The following is a 14,068-nucleotide window of genomic DNA, read 5'->3' as shown; positions in this document are numbered from 1 at the left end:
TTTGTTTTTGTGATAAGCTGTCCGATCTCTTTCCCCCGCCCCTCCCCCAACCATCCCCATTCTGGGATGTCAGAACACAGAGCTTGGGGTGAGCAAAGTCCTGGGCACGGAGTCGGGAAACGACTTCAGCTGTAACTCAGCTCTCAGCCGTCCAGTTCTGGGCCTCTGTTTCCTTAGCTGTAAATTGTTGGACTAGTTGCTAGATGATCTGGGAGGCTTCTGCCAGCTCTGACATTCTCATTTTATTCCAGAGTAGTGGTTAATTTGATAATAAAAGAAGATGTGCTATGGAAAAGGCAGATGGAATTTAACTGTTTTTTAATGCAGCATTTCTTGGTCTAGAAACACTTTCAGAATCATATGAGATCTTGTGAGAATTGAGAGCCAAGGAGATCCTGTGGTGAAAACTTTACCATGAGCAAGATGCACTGTATTTGATTCTTGTAGGAAGTGGGTAAGAACTAAGAGGGGGAAGGGTTGGAAGACTTAGAGAACATAGTGTTTGCTGTCAAGGGAGTTACAATTGAATTGCAAAGACAAGATACAAATATTTACAGTATTTACCTCATCTGACCTCGCTAAATTAAGGCGATCCACTCAAAGACTTGGTTTTTCCTCAAGACCAAATTAATAGTAAAGTGGGGCAGGCGGACAAGTTCCCAGCTTCCAGAATACTTCTTCCTGACTTGTCAGTGCCGTTTCCTACCTACCTGTCATCAACAGATCTTGTTAAAAGAAAGCCTTAAAGAACTGCCAAAATCTCAGACTACACTTTAAGTAACTTATGGATCTGTCGTTATAGAATGTATTTAAGTTGTTCTTGAGCATATTTCCACTCTCAGACATAATCTCTTCAGATGAGGATTCTGTACCTCTCATTCGATAGTATGGCTAGGTAGGTACCCTGATGAAAATGACCGAAAATACTGGGGGAAAAAACACAAATATATTGGATGTGTATGTTAGTAAAGACTGCTTGAAGCCCAAAAACTCAATGAAAGAAGGAGCTCTTAAGAGGTAAGCAGGGTTCCAAAGCCCACTTTGAGGGCTTTTGCTGAACATTCATCTGTGGTGTTTATGACCTTAAGGGGCCCAGAAGATAGAAAATGAAACTCAGAGCCTAAGGTGGGGAATCTAAGAAGCTCCATCCTCAACCCCATAAAGCTGAGACTTCAAAGCGCAACATTCAGGGTGATATGAAAGTAAGCTCTTACACCCAGGTGATTGTAGAGAAAATTACATGTGTCAGACCTTGGTGCTGAGAGACGAATGCAAGGTGCCCCTTGAGAATTCATGGTGACCCTCAAGTGGCCTTATTGCCTGAATTCATATGACCTGGATGGTCCAAGAATCCTCAAGCCCAGAATTAGTTCTTTATCAAAAATAAACACGAGTCTCTCTGGAGGAGTCTCCATTTAACTCAGACTTCAAATTTTATAGATAAAATTATAAGAAAAATTAATTCAGAATTTGAAAATTACCAAACAAGCAATGAAAAACTATGAGGAAAAGCCAGTAAAAAATAATGGATAATGAAATTAGACCTTCAGAGATTTCAGATACTGAAATTGCAGATGAAAAACATTGGTATTCCAGAAGGAAAACACACTCAAACACTCTAGGCACAAACACTCTAAACACAAATGTGGCACTGTAGGCCGTATTTGATAAATAGCTAATGGCTGAGAACATTGTAGAACTGATGCAGATACTAATATGTAGAAACTCAGTAGATCCCATCAGGATAAACAAAAAGAAATCTCCCTAGACACGATAGTGAAAGTGCCGAATACAAGGCAGAGAGAATTCTTAAAAGCAGCCAGACAGATTACCTTCAAATGAACTACTGTAAGACTAGGGCCCAGCTTCACAACAGCAACAGTGGAAGCTACACAGCGCTAGAATGATATCATCAATGGACTGAAAGAAAATAACTGTGATCCCAAATTTTTATAGTCAGCAAAAGTATCTCTCAAAAACATGGGTAAAATAAAGATATTTTCAGACAAATTAACACTGACAGTTTGCTACCAATGTGCTGTCATTAAAGGAAGTTCTAACGGATATATTTCAGGTAAAAGGAAAATTATCCCAAATGCAGAGAAGGCAAAAAAAACAAAAAAACAAACCCAACTAAATGGAAAGTCTGACAGTGCAAGAAAGTGTCATCCATGAAAATGGATAAATCTAAACAAATATTGACCAAATAAAACAATAATAATCTCTTGGGTTAATTAAAAACAAAAGCAGAATGAAAATATATGGCAGCGCTGATGTAAAAGTTAGGAAAAGATGATCAGAATTCAGTGTTTAAAGGTCTTTGTAATTGTGCTTCCTGTGATTTCTAGGATAGTTGCTGAAAGACTAGAAATTGGCTGTGTAACTTACAAATTAAAAGGGTAATTATAGAATAAGAAAAAATCATCTAAAGGCAAGAGAAGATAAAGATGAGATATGTAGCAGAAAAGATAAAAATAGGTAAACATACATCAATTACAATAAATGTAAGTAGACTAAATGTTCTAATTAAAAGGCAGAGATTGCAAGATGGGATGAACCCAACTATATGGTTTATAAGAAATACAACTAAAAGATAAAGCTGTAGAAATGGTTGACTATAAAAGGATATGAAAATATATGCTAGGTTAATACTGATTAAAAGAAAATTGGCTTAACTATATTAAAATTGCTAGAGATAGACAGCTGCTACTACTTTTATAATGGTAAAAGACTCAATTTACCAGCTTGATATGACGTTTCTAATCTTAAATGCACCTAATTATAGAGCCTCAAAATATATAAAATAAAAATTGATAGAACCACAAGGAAATTCACTCTCATAATAGAAGATTTTAACATAGCGTTAGTGTTTTATCAAGCAGAGAAAATTAGTAAGGGTGTAGTACATCCAATAGATCTTTCTGAGATGATGGAAATATTATCTCAAATATGCACTACTCAGTATAGGGGCCACAGTTATACGTGGCTATTGAGCACTTGAAATGTAGTTAGTATGACTGAGGAACTGAATTTTTTAATTTAATTTTAATTTAAATAGCCACGTTTCTAGTCGCTGTAATATTGGACAACACATATATAGGATATGATTTTTTCCCCATACATCTTATCCCATATATATAATTTTTATGTATAGAGAGATTAATGAAGAAAAAAGAAGGCCAAAAAAACCATTAGAAACGAGTGTGTTCTGGCGGTCGATGCTGGCTGTGGACGGGGACCTTACATAGGGCTATTGGACAGAGCATCTCTGTTTGCCTTTCCTGTGTGGCTTGGAGCCTCGGGAGATTCCAGTGTCTGTCTGCCCATGGTTCACTCCGTTTGATGTGGACTGGCCAGAGGCAAACTGTCCCGTCCCTGCTAGACTTTCATTCAATTGCATGTTCACAAGCAACATAGATGGTATTGTCTTAATCTGCCAAATTTGGGGATCATTTATTATACAGCAACTGATGATTGGAACAGATACCTTGGGAATATGGTTAAATATTGAAAGATATTAAAGATGCCTTTAAAAAGGAGGGTGAACTATGTGTATGGATTGAAACAGCTTATCCTAAAGATATTGCTTCTCAAATTTATCTGTGGATTTGATGCAGTTCCAGAGAAAATCTTTAAAGATATTTTTGTGAAAACTTTCAAGTTTGTAGAGAATATAAACAGTCCCCAAACAGTCAGTATATTCCTGTGAAACAAGGAAGTGGGACTTGTCTCACCAGTTATCAGTAATCATCAAAAAGCTGTGGTCATCAAGACTGTAATATTGGTAAAGCGATGGAAAAATTGACCCATAGAACAGAATAGAGATGCCAGAAACAGACTGATAGGTAAGAAAACTTGATTTATGATAGAGATAGCATCGCAAGTCAGTGGGCAAATGATGGATTTTTCATTATATAGTATTAGATCTTTTGATTTCCTGTATGAAAATTGAGCCTTGCACCGTACACAGAGATCAGTTCTGGGTCGAGGTAAATATGTAAATGTGAAAGCGAAAACTGTAAAGTATTTAGAAGACAATATTATGGGATATAAATTTTTTTTTACACCAGACATGAAAATTCAAACCATAAAAGCATTAATACTGATAAAACACAACGACATTAAAGTTAAGGACTTTTTATCAAATGATAATAAAGAGTAAAAAAGTGAGGTACAAAGAAGGAGAAGATTCTTGTAGCACATCCGATAAAGATTAGTATCCAGAATTTACAGAGAAATCTTTTGAGACAGTGAGGAAAAGTCAGATAATCTAAAAGATAAATGGATGAGACTTCAGCAGGTTGTTCACTGGAGGGGAACTTTGAATGACCAGTAGCCATGTTCCTTCTCAGTGTCTTGGTCTCTGTATCCTCACTGTGGTGAGAGAAGCAGCCCTGACTGAAGTGCACCATTTAAAAGGATACGAAGCCTTGGGTGTCAGGACTGAATTGTGAACACGCAGTGGGACAGTGGGGGCAAGGGGACAGCTTCGGGAACACATCCCAAGCATTGGTTTTAGTCCTTTTGAGCTTTAGCCACTGTCAGGGACAGACCATAAAAATGAAAAGTATAAGAGAAACTTCAGAGGACTTAGATCATTTCGGTGAATGTTTATTAAGAATTTAGTAGGTCTTATTCACTTATACTGGCTACAATGCAAAGACGAATGAGTTGAGTCTTGTAGGGCCTGCTGAGGAATTTGGTCTTTATTGTAAGGAGCTGCTGAAAGGTTTTCGGCAAGAGTGACAAGATCAACTATGAGGTCTGGCAGGAATGTGGAGTCAAGAGTGGATATAAATTATATCGTTTATCATAGCAAAATGTTACAAATAGCCCAGCATATCAAATAGAAAGAAATTGTTTTAAAAAATGAACACTGACACAGGAAGGTCTTAGAGAATATGCTGTGTGTGAAATGCAAGTAACCAAGCATATGTACAATATGATTTCAGTTTTGTTGAAAAAGAAGTTAAAAGATGAGAAAAACTTATAGGAAATTCACCAAGATTCTTACTGCTTATTTCTAGATGGCGGTACTTTACATAACCCTTCTTTCCTCCTTTCTTTTTTTCAGTATTTTTTTATTACAACATATGTGTATAATTTGCAGCATCAGAATACAAAAGAACATACTTTTTAAATTAAAAAAAAGTAGAGACCAGGGATCAGCTCTCAGTACTCTCGGCCCCACCAGATCTATTGTTTTCTTTACTCGATGTCCGGACATGACACTGACCGACTGACCCTGTGTCTGGTTCTTCAGCACAGGAGGAAGCGCCGCTCCACACCTCTGGCTGCTTCCACACTGCCCCCCCAAGCGACAGAGAAAAGCTCCTATTTGCAGACTACAGAGATCTCACTCTGGACCGTGGTGGCCGCCATTCAGGCCGTGGAGAAGAAGATGGAGTCCCAGGCCGCTCGGCTGCAGAGCCTGGAGGGGCGGACGGGGACGGCCGAGAAGAAGCTGGCCGACTGCGAGAAGACGACCCTGGAGTTCGGGAACCAGCTGGAGGGCAAGTGGGCCGTGCTGGGGACGCTGCTGCAGGAGTACGGGCTGCTGCAGAGGCGGCTGGAGAACATGGAGAACCTGCTGAGGAACAGGAACTTCTGGGTCCTGCGGCTGCCCCCGGGCAGCACGGCGGAGGCCCCCAAGGTAGGCCTTTTACTTCAGTTTCTAACGTGCCGGCTTATCCTTCAGGGCTGCTGGAGAACTCACTGTGTGACATTTGTGATTTCAGGCGTCCCGGTCACTTGAAAATGATGGAGTCTGTTTTTCAGAGCAGGAGTGGGAGAATCTGGAGGACTGGCAGAAGGAGCTCTACAGGAACGTGATGAAGAGCAACTACGAGACTCTGGTCTCTCTGAGTGAGTGCCGGCCGCCTCCCTGGAGCTCTCGTGGATACCTGCCGTTCAGGACCACGCCTGGGTCTGCTTGGCTTTGGGCCCTCGGTCGGCCTGTGGCAGGTGGAGAAGTGGGGGTCTCCAGGTCCCAGCTGCAGAGGCTTTTGGAAAGGTCACAGTGTTGTGCCTTTCTTCTCTGTGGTCACGTATTTATTGACTGATGCCGCCCATGCATTAGACTGTAACTTGGCTAGAGGGCCTCGTGCTGTTTCTGATGCTTACGGCCACCATTGGATGAGAAATCTCTTGTTCCCTGGGCTGAGACCGGCAGCACAGGCTAGCCAAGGATTTTCCTGGGCATTTGGCTGGAATTACAGCCAGCGGTGGTCTCAACACTGTTTATGTTTTGTGGTTAGAAATGCTGCTTAATAGATACACATTTTTTATGCAAAATATTAGCTATTACATTATAAATATATTTTGTTTGGTAAGGAAAATCTTTTATGACCTAGGACTGTGTAGGATTGTCAACAAGGCCAGTGCCACTGGAGCAGAGTGGAGGGGGAGGAAAGTAGCAAACGGGTCACGGAGGTGACTGCATGACTTTGGCTGCGTCACGTGTTCTGCTAGTGGCTCTTTCTTTGTCTGTCACGGCGGGGATGGTGATGCCTGCGTTAGCTCGCAGTGCTTTAGCACAGATGAACTTGGAAAGAAAGTAATACTTGAAACCACGTACGTGCGAGGAAGTGGTGGTGCCAGGGGACATGTGGTGCGCCCCGCGCTGTACGGCCCGAGCCACAGTGATTCAGGGCACCGAAGGCAGCGGTCAGCCGAGTGGATCGTTCGAAATAGCCGTAATTCTCTCATCTTCCCAGACTGCTGGCGGAAAGTAACAAGAATAGTACTTTGAATATTTTGAAGTTTAATATCAACTCCTTGACATTGGCCACCTCGTCCATCAACAAATGACTAGTGCACGGTGAGGTTTTACTCTCCCCTGGGCTCACACTGTGCCATTTCCAACCTAGAGGTCCTCGGCCAGCCAGAAGGAGAGGCAGAGCTGGGTACGGAGATGCTGGGCGACTTGGAGGAGGAAGGCCCCGGTGGTGTCCACCCAGGTGAGTGGCTTCAGAATATTCCAACCCCTCTCCACTCCCTGCAGCCTAGAGCGAGCTTTTCCACTGCCAAACAGCGATTATCACTGACCTCATGTGGCACTTACTTATTCTAGATGCCTTTGTGATTATCAGTAGTTCACCTGTTACCTGTGTGTCTTCACTCATTTCCGCTGTGTGGAGTCCTTATGATTCATGGCACGTCAGACTTCTTCATGCCCTACAGGCTAGAGGACACAATAGGCTTTAGTCAGAACCCACTGGGGATTGAGAACGGGGTCGGTCACAGCTTCAGGAGTGAAGCTGACTGGGTGAGAGGCAGAAAAAGCATTTGTAAGCGAGCTAATTTGAAAAGAATACACATGAAGGAGAGAGCTGGGTACATAAGCTGTAAGTTTTGTTTTTTTAATCTTTGACTTTTGTTAACACTCTACTAACTAAATTAGTATAGTTACTATACATCTAACCATTTTTTTTTTACAGAGATTGAATACAAATTTGTGGACAAGCTTGGAAAACTGTCATATATAAAATTGTTCTATAAGATAATATATTCAGCTTTCCAGCCAACATGTCTGACTATAGGTTTAGTTGTTCAGGTCTTCAAACCCAGTCAGTCTCATCCTTCAGCTTGCCCTAAGTCCCTCGATTCCTGGGATACTTTGATTTGAGCCCTTCTGAAATTCAGAGATGTTTGTTTAGTTCTGAAGAAAGCAGAGGTGTTAGAATGTGATCTTTGTCGCTGTGTTTGTTTTGGCAGCAGAAGGGGTTATGATCAAGCAGGAGACGCAGCACCCGCAGCAAGGCCCTGTGGGTCTCCCTGGAGTGTTCTCGAGCATGGCCGAAGGGCAGGCTTTCCTGAGCCCAGAGCAGGCTGAGCTCTGGGACAGTCAGGGCAGCTCTATCCTCTTGGAACCAGGTCCTGGGGACACTAACCTAGAGGAGCCCATTGAAGGCAGTGGAGACCCTGGCAGCGGCAGAACTCTGGGCTGCCCCCCAAAGCAGAAACCTAACAGGCAGGTGCACCCAGCTCAGGAATGCGGGCAGGGCCTGAAGCTGAAAAGGGACACTTCTGACCCCTATGAGTGTGCTGAGTGCGAGATCAGCTTCCGCTATAAGCAGCAGCTGGCCACACACCTGCGGAGCCACTCGGCATGGGAGCCTGCCGCAGCCTCGGAGCCAGAGGAGAGCCTTCGGCCCAGGCCGCGGCTGAAGCCCCAGAACAAAAAGGCAAAGCTGCATCAATGTGAGGTGTGCATGAGGAGCTTCAGCTGCAGGCTGAGCCTGGTCACCCACCAGCGCTGTCACTTGCAGGAGGGGCCCAGTGGTGGCCACCGTGTCCAGGAGAGGTTCTCACCCAACAGCCTGGTCGCCCTGCCTGGCCACATCCCCTGGAGGAAAAGCCGGAGTTCCCTCATCTGCGGTTACTGTGGCAAGAGCTTCAGCCACCCATCTGACCTGGTGCGACACCAGCGCATCCACACGGGTGAGCGGCCCTACAGCTGCACTGAGTGTGAGAAGAGCTTCGTCCAGAAGCAGCACCTCCTGCAGCACCAGAAGATCCACCAGCGGGAGCGGGGCGGGCTGGCCCTGGAGCCCGGAAGGCCCAATGGCCTGCTTTAAGGGTGCCAGCCCCTCGCCTGTCCGGGGGGGGAAGGGGGCTGGCAGTAGTCCCCCAAGGAGACACTGTGCAGAGTCAGGGACCGACTGCTTCCTGGGGGGAGTCACGGAGTCCCTTCCCTTGCCCAGGCAGCAGGTGGACCCCGGAGGCCATCCTTAGAACCGCGTGCGCCCAGGCAGCCGGCGGCTCTGGGCCAGGCCTCCCCTGCTGTCTGCCCTGCTGCTGCCTTCCCGTGGCCTCAGCACCTTCAGTTCTCTGTGTTTCCCAGCTGCACTGATGCCCGCGGTCCGCGGTTGGCTCTCGGACCCCGCAGGGCCGGTGGCTGGCTCGAGGGCCTGACCCGGCGTTTCAGGGCTTCCCACGGGCTGGAGCCAGGCCAAAGGAGTGAGCAGGCGTGTGGAAGAGGCTCGGAAACATGACCCTCTGTTTCCGCCTCTTCTGTAGTCTCTGTTCATAACAAATAGAAGAAATAATTTAAATGAACTGCTCACCCCGAAGAACCTTTTTTGGAATTAGGTTTTAGTTGATTTTCTAAAAATACAATCTGACACTTGTTTTTTAAATTCCCAGAGCTGCAGATAGTCGTTCCTAACATGGGGCCCGGGCCTGCCCTCCAGGAGGGAGTCGTTCCAGGGCACTTCTGCCCACCCATGCTTCGTTAGGCCAGTGGTCGGGGCGTAGGGCGGCCCCCTCTTGTGAGAGTCCTTGGCACTCAGATGGGGCTCCCTGAGTCAGAAGGACCCGGTGGAAGCGAGCAGTAGGGGCGGACCCCAAAGCCCGTGCTGAGAATGGAGAATCCGGTGTAGGAGCTGAGCGTCCAGATCTGCTAACACGGGGTGTCCAGAGCCTGGGCTTCCCCACAGCCGGGCTCCGCCCTCCCAGCCGGTTCCACGGCCCCACAGGGTGGACACTGCCTTCGTTACTAAGCTCGCCCAGCTTGTCCTAGCGGTCCTTTGAGTTTGCTCCTCTTGTACCAGTTGTTCTTGATGACACACCTTCTAATTTAGTTCTGGGGTTGGCTGTTCCAGAGACGATGGAGGAAAAGGCACAGAGGCGCTTGTCTTAGGAGTGTCAAATACCTGTCCCACTGTGGTTCAGGGAGATGGGAGTGGGCTCCTGGTCCCCTTTGATGACTTGCAGTTGCCTAGAATAAAATTTGCTACTAGCAAAAGAAAGCGCTCATGTTGGATGTTTTTCTCCATTTGTTAAGAATACTTTCCTGGGGCCAAGGTGGAGGAGGTGCCTCACCTGGAGCAATAACAGAGGCCCGACTTAAACCTTGGACGATGAGGAAGGGGCGTGTGTGGGACCCTATTTGTGGTGGTCAAGAGCTGCGGACCTTCTGGGCGCCGGTTGTGGGAAGGTGGGAGGCAGAGAAGGCAGGTGAAATATGGTGGGTGCTGAGACACTGCGCAGCAGTTAGGGACACTGGCCTAGATATTCGTGTACCACATGGGTTGGTCTTGTACAGTGCTGAGTGGAAAGTAAGAAGTCGAGATCTGTAATGTTACCGTTTATGTAAATTAAAATGCACATACACAAAACCAGAGGAACGAGAAGTTACACATTCAAGGTGTCACAGTTGCCCGTGGGAGGAGTGAGTGGGATATGGGGAGAAAAAGGTGCGGGATTATCTTGGCGTAGAAACAGCGCGGAGGGAAGCTGTCACGGCAGGCTCGCGCGAGGTGCCCACCATGTGTAGGAAAGCTAGACCGTCTCCTTAGATCCCAGCTGTTGCATTACAGATACCCCCGTGCCCCATCCTCGATTACTCTCCCCTCCCAGGTCTTTGCTGAGGGTTTTAACGGGACCAGCCTTTGCGTTGCATTGTTAAGTTCTCCCTGAGGCAGGGAAATAATTGTATTAAGCAGTTGGACTGGTGTAATTGTGGCTAATATTTACTGAGCACTCGTGTGCTAGTTATTGTTTTATGTTCTTCACATAGAAACAGACGTAATCCTCACACGACCCTGTGGGGTGAGTATGATTATGACCCCATTTTACACATGCGATATGGGAAGAGATGTAAGAGGTGAAGTAGCAGGCAGAGGTGGACACGAACCAGGCCGTATTGCTTCAGAGCTCACAAACTTGACCACGGGCTCTGTTGCTTCTGGGTGCCCGTAATTAAGTACCTGGTGCACGGGTTAAAGTCTAAGTCCTTGTTACCCAAAGTGTGGTCTCTGCCCCAGCAGCACTGACGTTCCCTGGGAGCTTGGTAGCAATGCAGACCCAGACCCACTGACTCAGGGTCTGCATTTTAACAAGATCTCCAGGTCATTCTCTGCACACGGAGGCACTATCTTGAGTGGTACAAAAACTCAGCCTCTTGCCTGTTTCACCTGTTCATTGAAAGCTTGCTCTGCTAGGCGTTGAGAAGAAAACAGGAAGTGGAACCAGGAAGTGGAACCAAAGAACAGCGCTGATCACATTCGACAGATTTAAATCAACACCCAGGGAAGAATAAATGTCATACATCAGTGACTAACCTGTCTTATCTTCTCTGTTCCTACGGGTAAGGTCCTAACTGTCACCCACCTGAACCCAATAACCTAACCTAACCACATCTTTACGCTATTGTCACAGAAACACAAATTGGACAGGCTTGCCTCAAAGCCTTGCAGTGCATTTGACCGGCTACTGACAAACAACAAGCTTTTTAGTGTAGAACTCGAGAGATCCACAACCAGACCTGCTCCGAGTGTCTGCACCTTTCACTCCGTCTAAATGATCTAAGCTGCTGCCTCGCTGGGCGTCCTGTGATGAGGCGCTTACACCACGCTTCCCGACCTGCACAGGCAGCTCCTGCGTTCTGTCCCCCGACCGCCCTCAGTGAGCCACGTCCTGTTTATTTTTTTCGCTGTTTATAACCCCCTTCTGTGAAGGAGTCCCTCATCCATTTCTTTTATTAAATAAATCCATAGGGAGCACCTATTAGCCGGGCATTGTTTTAAGTACTCGGGATACATGAGCGGTGTAGAAAACAAAGCTCTCTGCCCTCGCTGAATTTATGTTCTATCAAAATTCATGCTCTTCCTGGACTGCACGTTTGCACAGCCCTTCCCTAGACCAGCACAGTTCTAGCACAGTCTCAAGAGTTTGCTGGCTCACTAGTATGAGTGGCCTCTGTGACAAGTCTACAGAGGGACACGAGGTGAAATGAGAGATCTCGCTCTTGGGCTTACAGATTGCGGGAATCTAATGAAAGGTAGAAAACTATTTGTGTTAAGAGGTTGAAGGTCTACGAATTGAGAGAACAATTAACATTTAGTTGTGGGATGGTGGGGAAGGCTTTACGAGAGGTGACTTTTGAACTGCATCTTTAAGCTTGGGAAGAGGACAATCTAAATGGAGTGACAGGGCCAAAGTAAGAGTCGCTGGGGCATATACAGATAAACGCTAATCGATTCAATCTGGCTGGAGGGTGGGTGTGAGAAGGGGAGGAATGGACGTGCTATGAAATGGTTGGAGTCAGGCTAAAGGGTTTGGGTTTTACTGAGTTAGTGATGGGGAGCTGAGAGTTTTGAGCAAGAGGGTGACCTGGTTCTAGCTATGATTTGACAGTATTAACCTAATAAGAGTTACTTTTGGGGGGTGGGGTGGGGGATATGTTAGGAGGTTTTTGAATGAGACCAAGATCCAATGAAGACCTGACTGGGCACAGCTGCAGTGGGAAGTGAGTGACAGACAAGGAGAGATGGACAAGACAGCCCACAGGATGTGATGCTTTTTGAAGGCAGGGCCTTTGCACAGAGGTGTTCACCACATTTAGAATGAACAGGACACAGACTAGGGAGCTCAGTATTGTCTGAATTAGGGATGGCTTCACGGAGGAAAGGGGACTTGGTTATATTTCTGGTCTCCCTCTGCTAATACTTTCCCTCCTAAGCTTTATAAATCTGGGTGGGTCCACTTTCAAAACTGATACCTTCTCCAAGTGAGGTACCCCCTAGAGTTTGGGGCAAGGTTAAGAAGTGTCACTTTAAGGTAACAGATCACATCAATACTTGGCATTGTTCACTGCGGAAACCCTTGTGGAATTAACCCAACCCAGCACAATTTGCAAATGAGTGCTGAAGGCATTAACAGGATCCCTGGTGTGGATCTCTAGAAGAAAGATTCTTCTGATGTGAACCCTGAGAAGGAATATAAAGGCTGCGATGGACTCCCCATGGCCAACGGAGGGCCCACATTTTATAAAGAGTCTAGTGGCCATTTGCTGACAGGCCCCTGAATACTCCGTGTACTTGGAAGAACCCCACCCTGAATTCTCCCCAAACTATGCCCCCTAGTTTACGCTGTCTGGGGACACCCTGGTTTTGCTTTCCACCAGCAGATTGAGACCTGCCCTGTCCAATCAGAACAGCACAATTTTGATACCTCACTTACATGGAATAGACCTAATTGAGAGCCTGGGTGGAAATTTTCACTATTGGTGGAATACGATTTGGGGTGCTGCCTGAGTCTGTCTCCAGGGCTGCAGCTACTTTTTGCTCAAATAAATGCCTTTTATTCTTTATTACAGTCTAAAATTAATTTTGGTTTACACTAGGAGCTCATCGGGGGTCTGTCAGACCGTTATATTTAGGATTATAAAATACTGGTAAGTTGTGATCTTATAAATAGCTAATGGCCAATGCAAACAGAAGAGTCAGGGGGCTTGTGGGGCAAAGACTGTAAGACGAATGACAAATGCAGAAAGGGTAGAAAATAAAACTTAAACTGCACAGACACATTTTACTTTACATTCAGTTATTAACTGTGGTTCCAAAGTAAGCCTCTTGGATTACAAATGAGGAAATGGGTCCTAGATTCAGTGGTTTCTTCAGAATGTCCTGGGGCTGAATTAGGGATGGATTTACTCTTGTGCAAGCCCAGGTGGGAGCCAAAGCAACGGGATCCCAGTTGGTGGCTGCTATGGAAACGAAGACAGGGCGTGGCACAGCGGGCTTCCGAAGGCTCCCCAAAGGGCGCCTGAGCAGGCTGCTTGTATGGAGTAGGCCCCAGGGCAGGAGGCGGAGACCCAGGGTTCCCAAAGAGGTTTGGGGGCGAACGGAGGGATTTTTCCCTCCTTTTTTTAAATGAAATAAAATTTTTCTCGAGTCTATTTGTTCTTTATCTATCATCCCCCCTCCCCAACACACACCGCGTTTTCCCCGGGTTTAAGGTACTAAAAGTAACAGTCACTGGGTCCAGTAGAGGTGTAAAAACGGTAAATCTACATACGCTTGCGATTCCCCTGCAATGCTGGCTCTTCTCCGCCCATACAGGGGGAAGCTCCCAAAGTTTCGAAATGCCTGCGCGTTTCCCTATTAGTTCCTGGCGTGATTCCCCGGTGCGGGAAGCTGGGGTCCCTCAGCCCCAGCATCCTGGAGAGGGTTAGGGGCCAGGGCTAGGCCCGCCGGGCTGCTCCTGCGTGTGGCCCGCGCCCACCAGCGCCAGGCCCGGCGGTCGCCTGCGGCCGACGGCAACCAGGTCGGTCCCCGGCGTC

At 46.3% G+C, this 14,068-nt stretch overlaps 1 protein-coding gene across 3 annotated transcripts in view; it reads left to right on the top strand.

The window, feature by feature from the left end:
* The window catches only part of LOC105295717 (zinc finger protein 212), a 31,375-nt gene that overhangs the window by 1,323 nt on the left and 15,984 nt on the right, over nt 1-14,068 (top strand). Inside the window, exons 2-5 of one of the 3 annotated variants that reach the window (XM_011365506.2) lie at nt 5,264-5,653; nt 5,739-5,865; nt 6,870-6,959; nt 7,720-9,752. The exons of 1 other annotated variant lie outside the window; for it this stretch is intronic. In XM_011365506.2, coding sequence (XP_011363808.2) covers nt 5,264-5,653; nt 5,739-5,865; nt 6,870-6,959; nt 7,720-8,579 — 1,467 coding nt within the window. In that variant the 3' untranslated portion in view covers nt 8,580-9,752. Of the gene's footprint in view, nt 1-5,263; nt 5,654-5,738; nt 5,866-6,869; nt 6,960-7,716; nt 9,753-14,068 lie in introns of those variants that run through there. One more of the 3 variants, XM_011365505.2, reaches the window with a different exon arrangement.

The sequence above is a fragment of the Pteropus vampyrus genome, unplaced genomic scaffold, assembly GCF_000151845.1.
Source record: "Pteropus vampyrus isolate Shadow unplaced genomic scaffold, Pvam_2.0 Scaffold112, whole genome shotgun sequence".
NCBI lineage: Eukaryota > Metazoa > Chordata > Mammalia > Chiroptera > Pteropodidae > Pteropus > Pteropus vampyrus.
This window is presented reverse-complemented; position numbering and strand designations above follow the sequence as displayed.